Source organism: Centruroides sculpturatus, unplaced genomic scaffold, assembly GCF_000671375.1.
Source record: "Centruroides sculpturatus isolate CEXI.00-Female unplaced genomic scaffold, Cexi_2.0 scaffold1567, whole genome shotgun sequence".
Taxonomy (NCBI): Eukaryota; Metazoa; Arthropoda; class Arachnida; order Scorpiones; family Buthidae; genus Centruroides; species Centruroides sculpturatus.
The window spans coordinates 77,185-103,014 of record NW_019385751.1 but is presented as its reverse complement, the minus strand read 5'-3'; the positions used below and the strand labels follow the sequence as shown (position 1 = coordinate 103,014).

Sequence of the window (25,830 nt, the reverse complement as noted above, 5' to 3'; positions counted from 1 at the left end):
CATAGCTTGAAGTATTTTGTTTAAAAAATATAATAAAAAGTTATAAGTAAAAAATAATCAATGTGTTAGGATATAGGGTGATTATTTTGAAATGTAGTTTCAACACACTTCCTTCAAATAATTTCTCTAATTCAAGAAATATTAAAGGAGCTTTGAGTCAATAGAATTTGTACAAAACGAAAATTTTTCAATTAGAAAAATCAAGCTTTATCCAAAGTTAAATAATCATTAGGATCTGAATTGAGGAACAAAATAGGTTTGGAAGAAAATCGACAATTGTAATGGCCTTGTGACAACAAAAATTAGACACCATTTTTCTGGTAACTTTGGACAAAGCAGTTGGCATAATCACATTTATCATTTTATGATATTGTTTTGTCTTCAAGAATAAATTCAATGCTTCTTCCTTGTTCTTACCTTTTGCAACAGTTTTAAAAAATTAATAGCAAAACTTTTTTGGTGTTATACACATGTACAGTACACATGGAATCTATGTGATCAGTTTCACAATTTTTTTTATTTTGCATGCAATTTATAGAACTTTGTGTCACAATATTTATATTTTGTATACAATGTGTTCAAAAAGTATTTTGAATGTAGCAATATTTCAATTGTCTCTGATAATCTAATTAAGAAATACTCTGAGAAACAATTTGTGTAAATTATTGATGAAATTATAATTTTTATATGAATAACTTGATTACTTATCTAACACAATAAATTAATATTCATCTTCAGATCTTCATTTCTCATCAGTTTACATTTCATAATTAATTAGATGCATTTTGTTTTAGAAATCATGATTTGTTAGTAAATTTTGAAAGCAAAGTTCATTTATGATTATGTAAAGTTGTACACAGTATAAATTATTATCCTGATTTTTTTTATGTATATTGTAATATTCTATAGCTAATGAAAATTGTCCTGAAATAAAACCTGCCTTTTTCAAAATATAAAATTAGTATCATAAATTTGAGAATTGTACAGTATAGATCAATTTAATAGATTTGCTTTATAAACAACAAGTTGCAATTGATTTGTCAAAATTGCATTCTAATTGATATTCATTTGCCTGTAAAGGCAATGAATTTTAACCTAAAAACAATTGAAAATTAAAGATGCATAATAAATATTTGTTTTTAAATTGTATATCCTAGACTTGTATTTAAATTGTCTAATAATAATTGTGTATGTTTAGCCAACAGGTTTGCGTTAGTTGTCACCTGCCAGTGGTGCATCCACCATGGTAAAATGAAATGCTTCTTGGCCAAACTACATTTTATATTAGGAGTTTATCTTTGGCCATAAAGCTTTTTATGCTCCAAATGTGGTATGCAATGGTAAACACTTATGTGCATTTTTATCATTAAAAGAAGTTAATGCATTTGTATTGACAAAAATCTGTAACAGTTTTTTTAACCAAGAAATCATTTAAACAAGAAAAAAAAAATCACAAAAATTGACATTCCTGAACAAAATTAACAATTTCTTTTCTTCTCTCAAATTTAAACTATTTTTCATAAATTAAGATAAAGGTGTTCCAAAATATTTTTAAATTCTTTCCTTGTTGTTAAAATAAAAAGCAGCATAAAGATGAGCAAGTGTTTGTTTTCAATTTTTATTTGTGCTCAAATAGAAAAAATATTTATTCTATTCCTAAAATAAACTAAGCATGTTAGTGACCAATCATCATAACTTATGTAAAAAATGCTAGAAAAAAACTAAGTTACCATCTGTTCCTCCCTTCATCCTCAGTTTTTTGCAGCAGCACCTGAATCTTTTTTCAACTTCAACAGACCTTCGTGTTTGGAATTAATATATTGAATAAACTGGAAGTTATTCTATATACAAGATAAATAATAATTAATGAATGAATGAATAAATAAATATTAAATTTGGTACTTTGATTCAATACCATATTTGTTTTTATACTTTTAATTAGGAATATGCTAGTAATATTTGAGTATAATAAAAATCATTACAAATAATAAGGAATGTCAATTAATGTATTTTTAATTGGTTTTTGGAAATTTTTATTTCATTTTATTTTTATTCTCAAATATTTATATTTGTAACATTTTAAATTTGTAGTTCTGGAACTTTTGGTAATTATAATTACTAACTATAATCTTGTACAAAGTCCAGTCTAAAAGTTTTTGGATACAACCTCATATATTGTTATACTCTGTCCATTCTCATATCTTCTAAAATTACTCTCCTTGATGCAACGTTGCATGTGGGAGAACTAGTTCTGGAAGCACCAACACCAGTCTTCTTCCAAGATGTCTGTGTACTGTACATGGCAACTGACTCTTCTGGACTACCAAAATGACATCCCTTGAGGATCTTGGCTTTGGAATTTGTAGGGTCTGGACTATAAGGTATCCACCTTATAGTCCAGATCCTACAAATTCCAAAGCCAAGGAGGGTGATCAACTGCACTTCAGAGTTGCTCAAATAATCCACTGTTCTTGTATGCACCATTGCATTGTTGTGGTGCAGCAAGAGTTCACAAAGGCCTGTTTTTGGGTGCTGTTTGTGGATTTCTTGAAAGACTAAGACAAATAGTGACATACCACTCTGCATTAATTGTCTTCCTATCCTCGGAGGCTATGGTGGCAACATGACCCAGTCTTCCAAATAATGTTGCCACCATTTTCCGATCAACAGTTCTTGGACATTTGACTGACAGGTGCTGCTTCGTTGGAGAAGACCCAAACCATGGACTGTCTCGCTTTCAGGATCGTACTGGTAGATCCAGGTCTCATCACCAGTTACAATATCCCACACACATTTTAAGCTTCTCTGTTGAAAATTTCCAGCTTATACTGGCACCATTCCACACGAGTTCTTTTTGCTGTTCAGTCAGAGAACAAGGTACCTAATGAGACACGATCTTCCTGACAAAGATGATTGTGCAAGATACCATTCATTGTCACCAATCAAATACCCAAGATGTGCTCAATATGCTTATGGGTTATATGGGGTCTTCTCTAAGCAGTTTTATGGCATAAACTACATTTTCCCAAGTCGTTGCAGTTAATTAAACCACTTCTCTCTATCTTTAAGGCTGTTTCTGACACATCTAAATTCTCCAAACCACCAGAATACTTGCATTCTGGATGGACAAGAACCACTCGCTTGCAAACAGTGGAAGCACTGGGTCTCCGACAAACAAGATATAAAGTCATAAAACATCATTGCTCAAAAATGCTCCTGCGTGAGATCCATCTTCAACATTCAGATTTGGTGGCACTTCTCACACATGGGAAATTTCAAGGACGCAGGTACACTGTTGAACTTGTGCTCAGTAAATATTTGGCAGTAAAGTATCCCAGACAGTTTTTTCCTACATTCGGTGGCTTTCATGTATCCAGAAATTTTCAGTGTGGCCTTCATAAAACAATCTTGAAGTTACATATGTTTGTGCTTAATTGCAAAAATAATTTCAGAATTTTTACAACTATTTCCCCGATTATATTTAGCATACTTTTAAAAAGATCTCTCCAACCACTAGACACTGAGAGGGCCTTTTTTCCGAGCTCACACTGCAGCGGTCAAGTAGCAACAGGCTCAACACTTATGGGGACACAGTCTGCAAAAAATTTGAGTTCTTTGCCTATCCGGATGCAATCTCCAGGAGTGGTAGGCCAACACCTTAACCATTTTGGCCACTTGTCTGCACACTATAATTAGTCTCCGTTGGTCTTTTTGACCTTTTTCAATATGACCCAAGTTGGAAAAACAGAATTTTATTTTAAATTCCAGTTTTTTCCAAGAACTTAATCGTCATCATCCAACAAACTATTTTTGCTTAATATTAAATTCTTATTCCCCTGCCTAAAAATTAATTTAACTTTCCAGATATTACTGAAATTGAACCATTGTTGGCCATCTTATAATTTGAGATTCTCATTACTGTCCAGAAATCTTTAAAATACTCAAACTTCAGTGACAATTAAAAAACAAAAAAAAAAAATGTATTTTAATGGTTCTTTCTAATTTTTTGTCACTAAAACATATATACGCTTGTTCTTATCTTTTGCTCTTTACATTATAAGTAAGTTATTAAATTAGTCAGCCTTCATAGATGCATAAATTTTGAAATTAATATGATTCTGCTATTGTATGCAAGTTTTGGAATGAATACATAATTTTGAAAAGATACTATTGATCAAAACTAGAAATGAAAAGGATTAATTTTCAATCTCCATATACAAAAATTCAAGAACAAATTAACCTCTTTGTTAAGGAATTTATTAATATCAAACTCTATATACAGAGAGTCAATGACATTCAATAAACAAAGAGAAATACAACACACGTGGAACAATGATCGTCTGTATTCCTTTCAGAGTATAAAAAGTTTCGCTCAGATGCTATCAATGCATTTGTTCTCTCTCTTTTCAATTTAGATTTATTTTTTAGCTAAATGTTAAAAAATATTTGGCAACTATTTACAAAATGTTCTCGTAAAGACAGATAATCATTGACAAAAATTTGACATCTCTGTTTTGCCAATTACAAATCTAACTATAATAATAAGAAAGCCAAATTTTCTCTTTCTTCAATTAAAAAACAAAAAAGCCATTTAGACTGTAAGAACGGCATGAGTGCAGATTCGGAAAAATATTAACTTTGTGGAAAACACGACGTATCCGAAGGCGTGCCAGAGAATGAAACTTTACTCGCGTTCTGATCTTTATTTACAAAAGGAATCTGGAAGAATGCAATACATGGTACGGTATGCGCTTACTAAATAAAATAAACTTAATGAATAAAGAAGTAGGGTTGAAAAAATATCACAATTAATGAATGCGAGTCAACTCTTCGATAATCTTCACCAGATCGTCGATCGTGGCCTCTCTCTTCATCCCGCTTCCGTCATCAATCTAAAATTTACGAAGCCGGCCAGGGCATAATTTTTTTTTTAAAGTTGTAAGAAATAAACATAAGTTAAATTATCCTACCTGAATGCCTTGGACAACTTCTTGCATTTTATCCCTGCTGAGATCGAGAAAACTTTCTATTAGATCTCCGTCTATGAAACCCGTAGAAGGTTCGGTTTTCCTTTCTGTGGAGAAAGCTCTCCAAGTAATGTAAGTCAAGGAAAATAATTACTTATAATTTAAATATACAACTTTCATATATTTTAATTTATCAAAACTAGATCTTAACATTATCCATTTCTAGTCACAATAAACAAAGTTTGTATGGATTTGATTATTGTCATAAAGAAATGCCCGTTTAACAAGACAACAATCTCTTCATGCTATCGGCCTCAATGTGTGGTCTTATTATTTTTAATGATTAGCAGTTAACATTTAAATTATTATTTGCTCTTAATGCAAAAATTTATAGAAATTAAAATCTATTCTATTTGTACTGTAGTTTTATTTGCTCAATGTCACCAGTTTAAGGAAATAGCAAGAGACTGCAATATGTGTAATATAAATTTATGCCACTTCAAAATTTTTAAAAAGCAAAAATAACATAAATTTATTTAAATTCTTAATGATATATTTTTATAGTTTATGCAAAATATTCTCACCCTCTTTACAATAGTAAAGTTGTGTTAGTGTTGTCTTTGGCTTCTTAGTGACAACTATATATGATTAAGCTATAGTATTTTTTAAATGTCATGAATTGAGCATTGTTTTTAAAAAAACTATAAAAATAATATAAAAATAAAACTTTTATATCTAAATTTAGATCTAAAAGTTTATAAATATTTATTTCGAAATTTGACATATTTTAAATAAATATAACAGCTTTAGACTGAATGCATAAAATATTTGATAGGATTGCAAAATATAGTTGCATTGCATCAAAATGCATTATCTAAAATTATACATGCTTGATAAAATTATGTACGAGGCGGCAGTATGGAACAGAATGAAACTTCATTAATATAAATGTAATGACAATAGTCTTAAGTGATAGTATCATAGCAAAGTGGCAATTTCTTACAGAACAACAGTACAATTTAAATGAACCTTAAGTACCTTGTCGATTATCCACTTACCTGGATATTTATGGTTGGGTATGGAGGCACATGGGCATTAAATACTATCCCCTAAGACAAACTTTCCCACAGATGTTGCAACTACTATTCCAGATCCTTCATGCTCTTAGATGGCCGAAGTGGTGTGTTAGATGTGCACAGTCAAACATTATCTAAATATGAATAACATTGCTAGACTCCAATCAATGCCAAATTCTATCAGGCTAGATATGGCTAATTACTAAAATTATGCAATCAATTTGGCACTAGAGGGAGGTGTTAGGTGCCAAATTGATCGCATAATTTATTTAGTAATTAGCCATATCTAGCCCGATAGAATTCAGCATTGGTTGGAGTCAAACATTATCTTGCAGGAAAACGGCTGTTTGCAGTCTTGTCGTGAAAGGAAATACATAATGGCTTAGGATTTCACAAATGTACTGCTGTGCCATCAACATCTCTTGTACCATTACTAGGGGCAGTCAACTATCATACAAGATAGTTTCCCAGAATATCATACCAGCCTTAAAGATCATACACTGCCAGCAAGTCCATGCTTCTCTTTCATGGCACCATTGCAAACAAAGCCAACAGAATTAGTGTTAACAGCATGAGATATAGAAGTTATAGCACAAATTTGAGTCTGCTAATTCCCTGCCAAGGGTTTTGTAATACAGCTTCCACCTGTCTCTGGATGGTGGACAAAGATGTCATTGAAGCTGTTTGTGTTGGTTTCACAATAAGATGATCATCTCTCCTGGTTTGTCTGTAGGGACATTGAGAGCTACACATCATGTATGTGCCCCCAAATATCTACTGCCTCTAACACTTTCTCACAGTATGGCAATTTAGCAAAACAGCCATCCAGCAAAATCCATACCCCCTCAGTCTGATGATGCAGATTTTTCAAACTCCATCAGTATTTTTGACTGCATCATACAGGCATACCTGGCATTCAATGATCTTCAAACAAAAGGTACAGTAAAAGTTCTGACACAGCCTATCCAAACCTTTTTATATGATACAGGGGTAATAAATTTTACAGTATTCTGGCAGCATTACCTGGCATGCAATTGGATCACAATTATATTCACATATTCATATACCTATCCAAGACAACCATATACCAACTTTTGCAGTAATCACAATTCTAAGTGCCTAACTTTTTGTCAATGAGTGTAATTTATAAAATTTCTAATTTATGTCTGCTCTGGAATTTCAAATTTTCTTAATTGTTACATATAAAAATTTCAGGTCATTATAGAAATTATAAAAAGGATATGAACTATGGCTTATTTTCCCTACAGATTTTATCACTTTAGTCAATTTGTTTTGAACTTCAAGTAGGAAGTTATAAAATTCAGCTGGCAACTGTGTTACAAGTCCTAAAAGAAAACAAATTGAATTAAAATCTTTAAATCTAGATATACTTTAAAAAAAATTAAATAAAACTTACCAATAGCCCCATAAACAGTACCAAATAAAACAGATCCTTGGGTTGGAGTAGTGCTTTCACCAGGATGTTGCATCACTAACGATCCTATTTCATAAATAAAATTGCTTTTAACACAATTAGGATTCCTTAAAAAATCACTAAAGGTAATTAATGGATAAATGAAATTTATAAAATAAACAGTATATTAATATATTTATAAAAGCTCTATATTCTACATTAATATAATACAAGGTGCACCAGAAACACCCAATGGTCTTTAAATTTTAATTTGCAGGACACCCATTAGGCTTCACTGTAATAAGATGGTGTACCTCAAAGTTCTGCTTAAGATGGAGTATTCGTTTGCGTAACATTGCATTGCAGAGGTAGAGGCATTTATCAAAGACAGTCTATCGTGGCCATACAACATGACTTTTGACACACGTTTGGTTGACATGATGTCTCCAGAAGCAATATTCTGTACCCACAAAAGAAATAATGGCATCAAGAAGGAACTATGAAGGGAAAGAAATGACCGATCCTTGTTTGCTACTTACACCAGAAGACATTGATCATGTACAGGCATGATCTTGTGTAGTTTTTGACGACCAGCTCAGCAGCAAGCTATTGCACTTAGATTGGCAGATACCAGTGTTTCTACACAAAGATCTTCACTACTATCCTTACAAGATCCAAGTTGTTCAGAAGCTTGTTGAACAGGACCAGGCAAAGCGACTTCAATTTTGCAATGTGAAACTGCAAAAATGTGTTCAAAATGTAGCTATTTACAAAATGTTAATTTCAAGAAATAACAGTGATACACATACATTCTTTAATAGAGAATGAATCTGTGCAAACCATATTTATGCTTTCCCCTGAAGTATTATTTTATTTAAAAAACTGTCAAACATTTCTGGCACACCATGTATATAATATATACTATATTAATGTATTTATTAATTAATGTAAATAACTACTATTCTACAGTGGTTCTCAATCTTTTTAAAGTCGGGGAACACACTAAACTTTGCATTTTTTTTCTGAGGAACACTTACATCAGCTTTAAAACGGGTGGCAAACCTTTTTGAAATCAAGTGGACTTGGTCTAGTAGAGGACAACATTGGTGTTTGCTGATTACATTCCCATACAGAAATTATTTTACATTGTATTGATTTTTCTTTTGCAACAATTTTTAATTGTATATTTGATTTTTTTCACAGAACACTTGAAGTGGCTTCACAGAGCACCCATGTTCCACAGACCACAGATTGAGAACCACGGCTCTAATACACTAAATTGGAATTTCACAATTTGCCCCTTTCACACTTTACAATCGAATAATAGAATCTGAGGAGAGCTTCTACCTATATTTTGAGGCTTTTTAATTAATCTAAAGTGTTATTTTGGATAGGATTCATGATTTACCATGTCTGAATACATTCACAAATTCTCCTAAATGAAACTGTCCAACTTCCTGTAAATATTGTCTTTCTTCATCAGTTGTTGCAGCACTAAATAAAATGATTATTTAAATAATTGTATATTTCAAAAATTTTCTTATAGAATTCATTACTCACCTATCTTTCTGGCATACAAAGAGATTAAATGAATTCTCTGCACCTAAAAACGTATCGTCGTCAAGAATCTCTATAGCTGACATCCAATTTGGTTGGTAATCACGAGCAATCTAAATATATTTGAAAAATGAATCAAAATTGCAATATGAAATTAAATTATTTCGAATTCTGAAAAGGCAGATCATTAAAACGGCCACCTCTTCAAAACTTCCTTCCAGTGGTTTATACGCCAACAGAGTTACTGATCTCATCAGGTCTCCAACAAGTATGAAATCGCCTTTTGTCTTTAAGAAGAGAGCAATAATATTGTTGAAATAACTGCATTCATTGTGTAATTCTCGTTCGGCAGTCCATTCAAAAAGCCTCACTGTGCTATTTACACTAGCCAATAACTTTCCATTAAACTCTAATAGAGTATATGGAGCACCTTTAATTTCTTTCTCTGCAACTTGTTGCAATTTACCTGTATATAAATAAAAGTTTATTTTTATTTTAATAACAAAAAAATTGTAAATACTCAAACTAACGAGACTATTGTAAAAGTTCTCATTACAAACCATCATTCCAATGAAAAATAACGATTCTTCCTAATTTTGGTTCAGATTCGTCGGGATTAACAACAGCTGTACCAACAATGTAATAAGTATTCGGATCTTCTCCTAATTTTGTTGATATAATACTGAGAGCATATTCATTGGTCATAAAATGATGAGCATGTAATACTATAGTGTGATGAAATGCTGAATAAGTTGTTTATATTAACAGAACAAATAATTTTGTCAGTTACAACAGTTTACCTTCAAACGTATGTTGATCAAGTATTAAAAGATTGTGTATTTCTACTTCTTGGCCAAATTGTTCACTTGTACTGCTACAAAGCCCCATATTATTTCCAGTTTTAATGATTGAACCTAAAGAACTAACAAATAAAAATTATTCTTTATATACAAGTAGAGAATGTTACAGTTGGCTGTATTATTTGTGTTTTATAAATTAACATTACAATAGCTAGTTACAAAATCAAAAATTTAAGTTTTAATTTTTATAGAATTTTATACATTAATTCACCAAAATAATTAAAAAAAGCAGCTAAATTCTTCTATTTCTTTAATAGCAAAATGCAAACTATTATTTTCTTAATAATTTATTCAACAAAATATCCACTGAATGAACAAATATAAACTGCTAAGCATCCTTATTATTTATATAGTAATACAAAGGGATTAACTAGGGAAGGGAAGGGAGTTTGAGACTAATTTCTATAAATACCCAGATGTAAAATCTGATATCCAATAACAAATATGAATTTTTTTCCCTATTTTAAATTACATTCAGTTCTGTTTATAAAAATTTTGCAATGCTCAAGCATTAGCAAGTTTAAATTTATACCTTACCAATTTTGTTAAGCACATTTAAAAAAAATTGACGGTATACAAATGCATCTACGCCAGCATTTATTGTTTTTCTAAGTCACATTTTTTATTTAAAAATAAAACAATTTATATCAATTTCCAAAATATAAAATGCATTTTAGCATAGTGATGATGTCGTAAGATGTTCAATGAGAAATACATTTCATTTTATATCATTAAAAACCTTTAATTGAAGTTCTTGTAAATAAATCAGTAATATTAGTTTAATAAATTTTATTTAATTAAATTAGTATTGTCAATTTGTACATGAACTACAAGCAGATGATGTCATTAATAAAGCTAGGACATCCCGGTACTAAAGATCAAGCAAGTTACAATTTTTATAACTATTCATATGATTTTTAGTGCCTAGATGTCCTAGCTCTAGTCATTACACTAATGATTAAAAGATTTAAATGAAAAGTGAAATATTGTTAGTATCAAATAAAATATTACAAAACATATCAACTAAGAAAAAAAAATTAAGTCACAAAAAAGTTGTAAATGTTAAAAATACAATAAAAACTAACATAAAATAAACACTTAACTGGTATCCAATCGATAAAATATATTTTAATACTCAAATTTAACTGTCATAAATAATGAACTGAATCACAATGCAAGAGTAAATAATAAAGCAAGACAAATACAGTATATTAGTCACATGGTTCTCGTATGAAATTTGAATTATCAGAACTGAAATAAATATGAGAGTTACCTATGTGTAACATTCTGTGCTTGTGTACTGGCACTCGGTCTTATTCCATTACTATCGGGAGTATCAATGCGTGCAGTAATAACGCCAAATGTTTGCGTGTTTTCTTGGTAAGCGATACGGCTATAAATAAAATTTATACTCAATTATTTACCGTAAAAATCTTAAATAAAAACAGTTATTTACTTTAAAATAACTGTTAGGAGAGAAAATAACTCACCGGGACGACTCTCCAAGCGGCACAGTCCGTATATGCAATTTTTGAATTTCGTCAATTGTACCGATTAATAAAGTACTATGATTTGCTAATGCTAAACTGTAAAATTTTATTTATATTTTATTAGAATATTTAAAATGAGTATAAATAGTAATAATGTTAGATCAAAAAGTATCTGCAATGTTTTTTTTTTATCATAGAATATAATAAACAAATATTTATTGTGATATTGTCACAATGCCAGGCTGTAATTTTTAACAATATTTTAAAATTTATTTATTTGAATGTATATGCTCTCTACCTCAACTTAGTAGTGTCTTGTCCCTGTACATCATACTTTTCCTGTTAGCAATAGTCTTGCTCATCATCTATCTAACTTCTTTCAGGGGAAAATTTTTGAATTGAAATAATGTGACTTTCTGTTTGCATTGGAAGTTTGTATCTAGTTAATTGAGGCTTCATGCCCCTAAGATTTCCATATCTGGTCTTGGCTTTCATCTATCTAACTCCATTCTCCAGATTAAGAAAGGACAGACAGATGACAGTGGGAATTTATAGGTCTAACAATTTTTTGAAATTGCAGACCAATAATAGAAAAACAATACATGCATCAATACATATCCCAGTCTTAAAATTTCAATGCAAGATTTATTTTTTGTAAACTTCTTAATATCGGTAGAAACATGGTGATTAGATATAGAGCTGTATTAAATACATAGCTTCCAATGACTTACTGTTATCAACAAATCACTATCTCCATAGAATATCATTCAAAAATTCAGTAATTAAAGTTGAACAGAATAAAGACATTAGGAATTGGCAGACTGAAATCTCAATAAATTCATTCTGTCTAATTCCTTCCAATAATAGATATTTTTTAAAGGAGACAGACAGGAGCTTGGTCATTTCTATCTATGCATATTTCAATGTCAAAAAGGCTTCATTATGACAAATGGCAAATATAGCTAAATTTATACAATGCATTTTATTTTACAGGAAAAAACACTGCATTTACCTCAACTTAACTTATTGTGAAAATATATACTTATACCTGTCAGGATATCCTTCAGAATTTAAAGGACACATATGATACACTTCTTTCAAGTTAACATTTGAAAAAACTAATTTATGATTGCTAGAATAAATAACAGTTGGCCTATCAGAACATGCAAATACATTTGTTGTTTGAAGAGATCTGAATGTCTTCAAAACAGTAGGTTGTGTTCCTAATGTAACCTATTGAAATATACAAAATTGTTTTTATTAGAACCTAGTAAACAATATTTAAAACATTTTTCAGCTTATAAATTTTAAAATAAACAGATTATCACCCATTATTAAAAAAATTATACAGAATCATAGTGTTGTAACCAGATTTGAATTTACAATACATAATCAATAAGAATTTTATCACAATCAAATAGTTCCATTTTCAAGAACTTCAGTACCTAAATACTGTACAATTTAGAAATTTAATATACAAAACAATCTAGTAATATATATACTGTAGGCTCTTTCCAAAAAGAAATTCTGCCATTTTAAATTACTGTAATTATGTTAACTATTACCTAAGAAGTATGCAATGCACACAAATCAATGAAGTAACTGTTTGAGTTTCGTCTACCATCAGCATTCAGATGTCTTTTCATCTAATGTCTGTAAAAAGTGCTATAAACAAAACATGGCAGTGACTCTGAATCAAGAAAGTGTTTTGCAGTCCACATACTTGGAATCAATCATCATTATGTGACGTGAATGTTTGCATTATGTGGTGGATAACTCTGAAATTGTCTGCAAAAATGTTTCACAACAATGACCAATTCTGAATTTGTGGACTGCAGAACACAAAACACAATCTCCACTGCAGAGTCTGTCTACTGCTATAAACAAAAATGACAAAAAATGTTTGAATGCAGATGGTAGATTAAACCTATTACTCTAGCAACTGGTGTACAACACACACTTCTCAAGCAATAATTAACAATTACAATAATTTAGAACAACATTCTTTCTGGAAGACCCTGTAAGTATATTACTGATGTATTACTTTGAATATAAGCCACAGCAGGAGTTCAAAATTGAAAAATTAGAAAAAATAAAAATGATTTTATATATATGATTTGCATCAACTACAGGGTATCTTCTTTTTTTAAACTCTGAGAATGATTTTCTGAGAACTTTTCGTATGTGGTTCTCCAATGATGCACATTCCTTTTTGTCAACCTTAAATCTTTTACCACCTTTGCAATTTCCAATTTCTTCAGCGCACACTATAACTTTTCTTTTGAATTTAGCATATGTAAACTGCTTTTCCATTATTAGTGAATATGGGTAATATAAAAAATTTACATAGCTACTATCAAACAGCAACTGGATTAAATCACAAAAGTGCATACAGGAACCACAGAATAAACTGCTATCAAAGATCATAATACTACCCACATATGTAGAATATAAAGCAAAGACCTGATTGTTGAAGAGAGGGAAATTGGCAGAAATAAGAAGTTAAAAATATTCGCACCCTAATTTTATGTCTTAAAAATTGGAATAAAAAGTGCAGCCTTAAATTCGAAATAATAAGGTATATTGTTTTTGATGTTAACATATTGAATTACTCGTATATGTTATGTACTAATACACACTTTTTCAATAATTCACTTAGAAGCTTTACAATTTTATTGACATATTTGAAGTTTTATATTTTACGCATTTGGTAATTAATTTTGTTTTTCTTCAATCCAATGTTATTTTTTGTTCTTAAAAGTAACTAAACACAATTTTACAAACTAAAATAAACAACAAAAGCAAAAAGAAATATTTTAAATATTATCCATTTGATAACTTATCATTAATAAATAAGTTTTACTGGTATAACTGAAATATTCTCATAAAGGTTTTTCATTTAAATTTACTTGATTTTTATTATAATTATTTTTATACTGAAATTAATGCATAGCTTTTATAAAATAGTAAAAAGAAAAAGTAGGATAATAGGAAAGTAGATAAATACAAGCTTTTAAATTACAGAAATTTAAAGCACTGACAACAAATTAACCATACTGAGCTACACAAACCTATACTCAAACACCAACTCCTATCTACTGTGCAGATGCATAACTGGTAATGCATGTGTAAAGCAGACATATATACATACATACAAGCAAGACATCGACCATACACGACGTGTTTAGCTGGAAGAAAAGAGGATAAGGAAAAGGGGGAAAAGAGGGAGAGGAGATAGACAGTAGAGAAAGCTAGGATCCCTCCAAATGGCATACATATGACTACAGTACCCTCTATGTTTGATGTTGGCATGCAGTTTTTAGGCTATAAGGCCTTAGTCCCCCAAAGGGTCTAAAAGAAAACCTGAGTGTAGTGAACACCAATAATTGATTGCCGCCTCAAATAGCTAAGTGTAGAAGTTAGTGCCAAGTGGCTGTTAGTAGGAAGACTTATATCTACTTAATATAATAAAACTAAACACAATTGTGAATCTTAATACAGCTTAACAGCTAGACAGACAGTGCGAAAAACATATGAACACAATGACAAACTAGACGAGACAAATGAGCAAGACCCCAAAAAAGTTTATTTTTATTATTTTTTTTTTTACATATTTATTTATTTTCTTTTTTTAAAGTTAATTTACTCACTAACTAAACTAACCTACCATAACCTAGGACGAACCTAACCAGACGACTAAAGCCAACAAGCCTTAATCTACTTTAATCTAACCTATCATAACCTAATCGGAAATCAAGCTAAGAGTTCCTAATCTAAATTACAACTAGGACTAACCAAACTTAGAATGAAAAAGAAGACAGAAAATAAAAAATAAAATACAAAGTTGAAAGGCAGCTATATACCAACAGTTGAAAGAAAGCAAGGGAAAGCTAATTGCCATCCTGCCGCCAGAGTGAGTGCTCTCAAGAGCCCCACTAAGGGATATGAATGTAAGTAGATGATGGAACATTGTATGTGTATGAATGAGTTGGTGCGGATTGCAAAGGCAGTTGTACCCTTCAAGAATAGCAGCTCTTGATCTCAGTTGATCGATATTCGGATAATTGATGCTCTACCGTATATATATGTAAACTTTTGACCTGGAATAGAACAAATTAATGCTAATAAATGAAGAGTAAATCCAAACTACAACAGGATAAAGAGACATTATAAGAAACTGTCATGCAAAAATGTCAATCTAATAAAAGAAAAATATTTTAAGCAGTTGTTTTCTTTTAGTTACTCAAATGTAGAATAATAATTATTTTCCCATTTTATATATATATATAAATCTGCATTTATTAATTTAGGTAAAAATCAGTACAATGATTAAAAAACATCCAATTTTTTTTTTATATCAAAATTTGTCAAGTAGAAAATTATATGATGTATCAAATATGTATATTTATATAATTCTACAATACTTTTTATTTACAGAACAAAGTTTTTAAAGTTGTATTTACTTGAAAAACTATTAGTTTACAAAAGCAAATTATCTAATTGTTAATTATATTTTTCCCACATTTATTTTTATAACTTTATAGAAGTACACAGAACCATTTCATTGTAATGAAACATATACACGTGTACATTGATTGGAAAATGGTGGTGTGTGTTTTGCATGTATTTTGTTTTAAACAGTTTATATTTTACAGAAACTATGAGCATCTTCTCTCAGTACACCTATGAAAACATTAGGAAAAAGGTAGGAAGTAATAATAATTAAATTGGTATATGACAAAAAATTCATATCCAACCATTTTTCTCATATGAACAAATTTTTAGAAGAATTATAAAAGAATGACAATTCAAAGACATCACCTTTTTCCTATCTGTTAAGAATCCAGTTTCTGCATTTAAAATAAAATAGAATAAAGAACCATCTCCTAATGCACATAATAAATAATGAATTCCTTCAAATGTTGTCGCTAATACAGATCTAGGAATAATATCTGAAACAAAAGATATTCTATTTTTTATAGCTCAAATTATCAATATATTTAATTTAATTAAACACTTACCACCGCCAAGCATTTCTTTATGCATCTGTTGCAACGAAGGAAAACGTAGGATTCGGACAGATATATCTGTCCATAATCCCACAGCACATAATGTTGTTTTTTCTGAATTTTCATCTAATGGGTTAATATCGAGACAAGCTACTTCATGTTCCATTACTGTAGAACTAAAATTATTTTTATCAAATTAAATGTAAACTTTGTTGAATATAAAAAGGAGAATAAACAATAATTACCTTATTTGTTTAATTTCACCAGAATTAATTTCCAAATAAAATAATTGATTTCTGACTGCACATACTATTTGACACATATTACAAGCAACAACGCTTATGTTCTGTTCCAGAGGTGGACACCATTCAAACAACAACTGTCTGTTCTTCTTATTTACTAGACGTACCGAAGCAGCAGTAACCTTTCATTAAAATAAAAATAAAAAATTAATTTTTATATTATTTTTATAATTCTGCTGCAAAGTATTTTTCATAAAGTACAAAGTCCATGATTTTCTTTATGGAAAAAGTTAATGACTCATTTATATCGTTTTTCTCATACCTAATTTGAGTTTTTGGATATCTAATTCTCTCAAGATCACTTACACAAGAATTTGTTTCAAGAATACTGATCTAAAGTCATTTAAAATTTCTTAGATTTTATTCAAAAGTTTTTTGGAAGTAAAACTTACTGTAAAGAAATGAAATGGTTTAAAACAATATAAGTGAGTTGGAATTTTAATAGTGAGAAATTTTCCATAATTTTGTAAAAAATACAATATTGAGTGAAATCTGGACAGCAGTATGACAAAATGAAATGTGCCTGACATCTTGAACAACATTGTCCAAATCACCCAAAAGATGTTGCTGCAGTAGTTGTTTGCAATACTAGTGTTTGAACTAACTGGCCTAAACAGTGTTTTCAAAGATTAAAACATTCTTGGCTAAAAAGTGAAGTGGCCCAAGATCAAACAAAAACAATGGTGCTCTATCATATAGGTATAACAGTTCAGAAGAGAACAAGAATGAGTAAAAAGTGCATGATGCAAATCTGCAGTTGAACAGCAAATGGTGGAATCATTGCTGAAAAGAGATGGTGGTCAATTTGAGAACTTGTTGAAGTTGGACTGGAACAGTCTGCATATATTACAGACCAAATCACAGATGAGGAAAATTGCAGCATTTTGAGTTTTTTGTCATTTGGACAACTTGGTAAAAGACATGTTGGCTTGATGGCATTGGAAACTTATGAAGCATCCTCCATACTCTCCTGTAATGACTTCAATCTTTTCTGTAAAGTGAAGAAACCAATTCATGGACAGTGCTTTAAATCAAGAGAAATTATAAGTGCAATAGACTACACAGTGGTGGACATCAACTGAACTAAGTCTGCTGATAGCACCAAACATCTTCCAAAATTATGGCAACTGGTAGATGGATGAAGCTGTACGGGAGGAACATATCTAACAGACATATTTATTTTATTTTGGGTATTTAATAAAGGCAACTTTCTCACTATTAAAATTCAAACCTTCATACAAATATTAAATATATGATACATTTATATAAAAACATACTTTCTTCTAAAATACTATTTGTGCAAATTGATTTTACGAAAATTTTAAGTATGCTAGTTTAAATAAAATTTTCAAGTCAGACTAATGAAATTTTAATTTCTTTACTTTTAAAATATAAAAACTTTTACAAATTACCTGAACAATTTGATCATATTTTACATTGGCACAGTAAAATGTTTGTTTTGAAGTGTCAAAACCAGGAATTTGTGTTTCCTCTACTTCTTCTCCATTGAAAGATACAACCCTAGCAAATGCAATTAAATGTTATAATATTTTTTCTAATCAAAGTCAACTAATTAGTTTTTGCTTACCTAGTCTGACCAACAAAGGCAAGAATCAAAGTATTATCATATTGTTCTGAATTATCAATCTTTAATGGCCAAATTCCTTTTATTCCGGGTAGATCAATACTTGCGTGCTCGTGTATTCCAATTCCATTTCGAATTATTCTTAATGAACCTTCTTTGTAGGCTCCAGAACACGTCACCAACTTTATAATTAATACATATTTACTACTAATTTCAACATAAATTTAAAGATATCGATTTAAGTTAATCTCACCTGTCCTTGACCTTGTCTCTCTAAATCAACAACACACATATCAACAATTGGTCCTAAATTGGTAAAAGTTTCCATAACTTCTACATAAGTACCATGATCTCCTCGTTCAACATTTAGTTTTATTAACTGTGAATCTCCTAATCTGGACCCCACATAAACAACACCATTATCTAAGTACGTGAGGCATTCAGGAATGGTAATCTATGAAGGAAAAACTATTATTCAATAAAAAGTTTAGATTTTTTTAAAAATAAAATTTGTTAAACATTATTTGAAAGTTATCTAGCTAATGGAAACAATGATCTAATATTTCATGTTTTTAATTTAATGGCAAATCATAAATTTATTATAATAATAATAATTTAATGATACAAGGTAAAATATACAGAAGATTAAATTTTATTACAATCGATAGTAGTGTCTAGATTCCAAAAATGTGATAAGCAAATATATGATCATACCTCACCCAAATATTCAAGCTTCAAATCTCTAACAGAAACAGTTCCATCCATTTTCTCTTCTTTTTCAATTAGAACCATAAATAATCTTCCAGACATATTACCAAGTAAGTAACGGGATCCATTAGAATCTATTTTACCATAACACACAACTGTGCTTTGCTATTATTAATTAAACACAATATATTAAGAAAACTGAATTTTTATAAACAAATTAGTATAAATACAATTAGTTTTCTATTGATAATTCAAATTTTATCTTGCCTTAATGATATGAGGAGCAATAGCAATATATTTATCACCATTATGATATGTAATCGACTCTTGACCAATAATCAGTGCCCCACCAAAAGGTTCTGGAACTACAAATGAAGCTTTTCTTAATTATTACATGTAAAACTAAATATAGCATCAATCAGAATAAATAATAAATTAATGAAATATTCTTATCTACCAGCAATAATTATGGATGCTTCACTTTCAACGTTATCCTGTTTCCAAGGTCCTTTAACAAATTCTTTATCTCTTAAAGATATCTCATATGTTTTCACATGACGTCCCTGAACATCTTGATGAATGAGAGCAATTGTCGGGGCTTGACAACCATGAAGGAACTCTATATCTTGAACATTCAATTCTTCCATTCTATAAAATTATTTTATAAATCAATAACTTTTAAGACAAAAAAATCTATTACTTCCCAAATTTGTAATATAAATTAAAATGAAAATGATAACCTGTGCATATGTATATGCCTACATATATGCATAAATTAGATTTGGGCTGATTTGTATTAAGATATTTCATATTTTAACAAAATACAAACCATAATCTAAATTACCATAATTTTGTGTGGTAACTTGTTGCATTTAAAAATTAATTTGAAGTGGATGTGGGTTATCTGTTGATTTTAATTCATAATTATGAATTCAAACAGCTTTTCCTTTTCTGAAGTTACCAAGAGAAGCAGGCAAGGGCTCTCGCATGACTTTCCTGCCATTCATAATTTACAAAGAAAGTTATTTATAGCACCATCTGTTATCAGATCTTATTAAAAAAACTTTTTTACATTATTAATTATTATAAAAAAGCAAAAGGCTTATTTTAGGGTAGGAGTGAGTTTTTGAAGATATTATAGGTGAGAATGAGTAAAACTTCCTTCTTTCCAAAGTGTGTTAATTTGAATCTTTTCTGCAGGAGTTAATTACCTTCCAGATCCCATTTTCATATACAGAAATGATAAATGCTTGTACAGTCAAATACCAGATGTTCTAGAACATGGTACCAATTAAAATGTATTGCAATGCATGTATTGTTATACAAATTCAAACTTTCAAAATAAACTAATGTGTTAAAATAATATTAATTCAATTGTACATTAAATTATATTAAGTATGTATTGATCTTTATCATATTGTTTAATATTTCTCTTTTGTATTTTAAAATGAAATGTGTTCATATTTTGTTATTAATTTTCAAATTTGCTCATTGAAATGTAATAAAATGATTCTTTTCACAACATGACAAACTTATGAAAAGTAGTCATAAATTGCTTAACTTACCTAATATTAAAAGCTTTTAGCTCTCTGTTTTCTCTTTCTAATGGGATAATTTTGAACAAGCCATCGTAAAGTCTTAATCCAATAACACGACTTTCTGGATCAATAATTCCAATACTACCTGTTTCTGAAGGTCTTGCAATTGTATCCTACAAGTTATTGTAAATTAATCATTAGACAAATTATTATTTTTTTCATTTTTTTTAACAGAAGAAAAATATCACTTACAGCAACATTTCCATGTGCTTTAGTAATAATTTCTAAAGACTCTCCATCTTGAATGCATTCTAATATAGCTGCATTATATTTATACGTGAGGAAAAAAAGAAAATCCTTTTTCTCACCCTGGTAATCACACAATACAGAAAATTTTTTAAATTTTATTATTGAGAGTAGTTATAAGTACACATAATAAACTTCAGTACAATAAATGTATAATTCTTAAAAATATCATATTTACTCGAATAATCCATGCACTTTTTTCCCTAAAAATCATGACAAAAAGTCAGAGTATGTGAGATTTATTTGAACAAATTTGGTGACACTACTTGACAAGTTCAGGAAACTTCCAGTTATAAGTTACTGTGCATTTTGCTTAGTTTGCTAATGATAAATATAGTTAATAGTTACAAGTATTATTATTAAATGTTGTAGTATAACTAATTTTGTGGAAATGAAGATAAATAAAGTAAGTTACTGACAGTGAGTAACCTTTTTACCTGTATTACTTCTTAATTTAAATTATTGGTCTATCAGCAGTTTTTCATCTATGATTCTAATTAAACAACACAAACAGCTCTTACTTCCATTTAATTATTATATTTATAATAAAATACATTATTATAATTTGCAAATAATTTCTTATTTTCCTCCTAGGTACTTTTATCTTTTGTAAACTAGTATATTTGTAAACTGAGAACCACCAAATTGAATGCTACAAAATAATGAGAGTGAAAGTTGCTATTACGTTACAACCATAAATAATTTGTTAAATATGTAATGAGCAATTATTTATTGTGACATCGTCACAATGCCAGGCTGCAATTTTTAATCATATTTTAAATTTATTTCATTTAAAATATATGCTCTCCACCTCAAATTAGTAGTAGCTCACCCCTGTACACCATACTTTTCCTTTAACAATAGAGTCGTGCCACTCATCTATTAACTGCTTTCAGGGGAAATTTTTGAACTGGAATACCATGACTTCTGTTTTGCATTGGAAATTCATACATAGTTAATCAGAACTGCCTGTCCTAAGCTTTCCATACTTGGTTTTGATGTTCATCTATCTAACTCTGTTCTCAGGATTAAGGAAAGACTGATGGACGGACAACAGTGGGAATTTATATAGGTCTACAATTTTTTCAAATTGCAGCCCAATAAATTAAATTGATCAAGTTTATTTTTAATCTAGTATATTAAAAAATGGGATGCACAGATTATTTAAGTAAATACAATATGTTTATAATAATTTAATTTTTAAAACATTATAGACACTTAGTTATATCCAATTACAGTTAAAAATTCACTCATTTTTTTTACTAAGAATGTTGACTGAACTACAAAAAAAATGCATATTTCAAATTACATTGACAAACAAACTTTATATGAATATTCAAATAAAATGAATTATCATGGTAATTATAATAGCTGATTAACTTTGACAATAAATTAGTATAAAAACTTGTCTACTTTTTTCTGATTATGTATAAAATTCAAACCAAATTTTTTCTTCTTATACAGTGGTACCTCATACTTTGAACAACTCCAGCTTCAAATGCTTCAGAGTTTGAATGCTAAATTCGACAAAATTCCGCCTCAGAGTTCAAACAATACTTTGAACTGTGTGTGCAGTAAAAAAATGCATTCAAAGTATAAACCCCATCTGTTGTGTGCCTAAGTTGGCTCTCATGTTATGCTCACATGTTTTCAGTGTTTTTTTTTCACTTTACTTTTAGTGTGTTTGGTTATATATATTGTGTTATTCATAAATTTTTTAATAATTTCTGCTCTTTAATTTTTCTTCATTGACAGCTTTTGAGTGTCCCGTGCATTTTTTATCTTTTAATTAAAAATTTTCCAAAAGGAACTTTCTAATCCACATTTGACCCATTCAAAGTTTAAGCGCATCTTCTCCATAAACATTAAAAATTTTTTTACTGTTTATATAATAGTGTATCCTACAAAACTCAAAGTATAATATGCCTGTTATGTTTTTTATTGGAAAAAATTTCAAATTGATTTTATTCAAACAAAATCTGAAGCAAAAAGTTCAAAATAAGCTTCTAAACAAAGAATACAATTCCACATTTATTGATAAAATAATGTGTTAAATTTCACAACTGTTATATAATTAAATCACACAACTATGTTAGTTAACAACAACTGCTAAAAATATGCAAAAAACTCTGTTCAACCCAATATAATCTTTACTTAACCACACAACTGAGAAGTGTGCAGAAGCAACAAAGTCTACGAGGAAGATTGTAGTATCAACAATTAAGATGAAAAAAAGAACTTATCGCAAAGCATGAAAGTGGTACACGTGGCCGTGTTTAAGATACCAAAGTCAACGGTCCGTAACAATTTAATGCAATTTTCATTTTATTATACAGTATTTATATATTTTTTTATTGTTTTTAGTGTTTTAATTTATTATTAGGGCATGTAATTGTGTTATTTTACCTTCAATTCTGTACATTTTCTGTTTCAATATTACTGAAATGAATTTTGTTTAGGGTCCAATAATGGATTAATAGACTTTCCATTATTTCTAATGGGAAAAATTGATTCAGACTTCAAAAGGCTCCTGGAATGAATTAAATTTGAAGTATGAGACACCACTGTATTTAAATTATTTCAGTTTACACTAATTTATCATTTATTGCTTTAATATTTTATTTTTAAAAATTTAAAATATATAAAATTAAAATTTTTAAAAATTTTTCTGTATCCAAAGAAAGAACACAATTTCCCAATTTAATTTTTATTATTTTTATTTTTTGCATTATCACATGCATGGGCAAGCATTATCTTAGTGAAAGACAATCCCCTTCCAGTTGATCAAGTACAGACATTTCATTTTAAGATTTTCATTTACTCAATCCAATTGATGATGATAGATACCAAAATTTATTTTTATTATTATTATTCAGTATATTATCTAATTCTGTACTAAACAGTACAGGTATACCTCGACTTACGTCGTTCCCGATTATACATCGTTTGTCAAAAAAGTATATGGAAAAATAAAAATCAAGTTTAAGTCATTTTATTCGACTTTACGTCTGTCCACCACAAATATTGAAATCGTAATATCACTAGAAAAATGTTTAAAGCACATAAAATCATATTATAATATACACATTTACAAGTATATACTGTATTTACAGTACATGCATTCGTAAATTTAGATTACTTTTTCTGTACTATATTAAAAACTAAAATTTATTTGTTTGTAAGCTTAAAATAGATCTTTATTAACCGTATATTATTAAAAATGCATTAATAAATAAAATACAGAACGGGAATTGGTAATTTATGGTTTAGCCTAGTGGCAAGTAGATTCAGAGACAAGTAAATTCAACTTATGTCGTTTTTCGACTTAAGTCGTTCTCCTGGAATCAATTACCGACGTAAGGCGAGGTATACCTGTACAGTAAATAATTCAAACTTTCATACAGGGTAATTGTATATTATATGAAAGTTTGAATTACTGTATATTACAAAGAATGTATGCATAACATGTGAATATTTTTACTGTATTTTTTTGGTTTATTTTTATAATTTGTATTAAATTTTCAGCAGGATTCAGTGTTGTACTCTAATTACATTTCTGTGCATCAATTTTTTCATAACCCATCTACTTGACCACCTCACTTACGTGACCAGAAAGTGAATACCCCAAAAGTGGCCATATAAGTGAGGTTTTACTATATTATATTAGTAAATAGCAAAATTAAATATTCAATATTTGGTTGAATACAAAGACAGTAATAAAAATATTCATTATTCTTATGTTACTTACTAAACTTTGAAAATTTTTTAAAAAATTAATATTTCTTAAAAGTTAGCTTACCGGTGGTCTGAAAAGTTTCATACAAGTAATCTTTCCATAAATATTTATTTCTTTGATAGGTCTCAATCCTTCTGGAGATACAACGTATATTTCCAATCTAGTATTTTTTGCTAAAATCAAATTTATATCTTCTGGAGATGTAAAGTTACCTAGAATAGCATATACAATAGCAAAAAAATTAGCTTTCTTTATATCAAATGTACAATTTCAGAAAGAGTATTACATTTGTAACTTTTAAAATCATAATTAGATTACAACAGTTATGTATAAATATATATAACAATATATAAAATTTAATATAAAATGAATAAAAATTTTTTATTACAAGTTACACAACATTAATATTAGTTCAATTCTGTTATCATATAATGTAAAGAATTATCATCATCTTTTAATATTAAAATTACAAAAAATATTAAAAATCCATATCTTGTTGAGTGTATTCAAGTTCCCTCTTTGATACATATTACCATATAACTATATTTCCTTTTCCTTGTTAAACATTTTTATGTATAAAATTAGGTTTTATTTAGTGATGTGCCGGATCGTTAAAAATGTATATCCGCGGATACGGATACGGATACGGATCATTCGTGTCTAGATCCGCGGATACGGATATGGATACGGATCTCAACTTTCGTACTCAGTCGGCGCCGGTGCGTGTGACCTTGGACCGATAGTTGACGCTTTGCGTTAATAACGCGACGTGTTTTGACTTGCACTGCGCGTGTTTTTGTTTATGGTGTAAAAATGTGCTAAATTAGAATTCACCACAAAGGCAGACAGGATAAAGTAACAAAAGTTAATATAATTTTCCAATTGAGCTTTTTTGCGTCTTTATACAGATTCTATTTCGGGGGATTCCAACTTCACGGTACAAACAGTAGCATGCGAAATTACAGCGATAATAATAGTTCGCTGTATCCAAATCACGTGTACAATACAGATCCCGATCGCGACAATATAACCCGGAACCTTAAAACTAACCTTAAACACTAACTTAACACTAATAACAGAAAAAGGGATAGAATTAAGAAGACAGAAAAAATGATAGATAAGATAGAAATAGAGATATCTGGGGTTTTGTCCCTTTTTTCGGCTTGTTTCTTTATGCATACTGTTGGGTGGGATAACACACGCCCTTCTCTTATAACTGGCCAGTTCTCTTCTTCAATAATTAGGATTTTTTCTTCCACAGTCGTCAATACGACCTTAAAAC

At 29.5% G+C, this 25,830-nt stretch overlaps 1 protein-coding gene across 1 annotated transcript in view; it reads right to left on the bottom strand.

The window, feature by feature from the left end:
• Positions 1 to 4,235: 4,235 nt before the first annotated feature.
• Positions 4,236 to 25,830, bottom strand: part of LOC111641781 (DNA damage-binding protein 1-like) — a 33,987-nt gene continuing 12,392 nt past the window's right edge. The window contains exons 2-25 of the mRNA XM_023387998.1: positions 24,612 to 24,760; positions 20,759 to 20,875; positions 20,534 to 20,679; positions 19,426 to 19,616; positions 19,236 to 19,333; positions 18,975 to 19,133; positions 18,514 to 18,714; positions 18,264 to 18,442; positions 18,088 to 18,196; positions 16,619 to 16,797; positions 16,386 to 16,549; positions 16,186 to 16,316; positions 12,413 to 12,597; positions 11,365 to 11,460; positions 11,148 to 11,267; positions 9,815 to 9,936; positions 9,575 to 9,739; positions 9,215 to 9,480; positions 9,018 to 9,127; positions 8,866 to 8,951; positions 7,461 to 7,544; positions 7,287 to 7,389; positions 4,971 to 5,094; positions 4,236 to 4,892 (exon numbers count right to left, since the gene is read on the bottom strand). Of these exons, the coding sequence (XP_023243766.1) occupies positions 4,809 to 4,892; positions 4,971 to 5,094; positions 7,287 to 7,389; positions 7,461 to 7,544; positions 8,866 to 8,951; positions 9,018 to 9,127; positions 9,215 to 9,480; positions 9,575 to 9,739; positions 9,815 to 9,936; positions 11,148 to 11,267; positions 11,365 to 11,460; positions 12,413 to 12,597; positions 16,186 to 16,316; positions 16,386 to 16,549; positions 16,619 to 16,797; positions 18,088 to 18,196; positions 18,264 to 18,442; positions 18,514 to 18,714; positions 18,975 to 19,133; positions 19,236 to 19,333; positions 19,426 to 19,616; positions 20,534 to 20,679; positions 20,759 to 20,875; positions 24,612 to 24,760 (3,368 nt within the window). The 3' untranslated portion in view covers positions 4,236 to 4,808. The remainder of the gene's footprint in view (positions 4,893 to 4,970; positions 5,095 to 7,286; positions 7,390 to 7,460; positions 7,545 to 8,865; positions 8,952 to 9,017; positions 9,128 to 9,214; positions 9,481 to 9,574; positions 9,740 to 9,814; positions 9,937 to 11,147; positions 11,268 to 11,364; positions 11,461 to 12,412; positions 12,598 to 16,185; positions 16,317 to 16,385; positions 16,550 to 16,618; positions 16,798 to 18,087; positions 18,197 to 18,263; positions 18,443 to 18,513; positions 18,715 to 18,974; positions 19,134 to 19,235; positions 19,334 to 19,425; positions 19,617 to 20,533; positions 20,680 to 20,758; positions 20,876 to 24,611; positions 24,761 to 25,830) is intronic.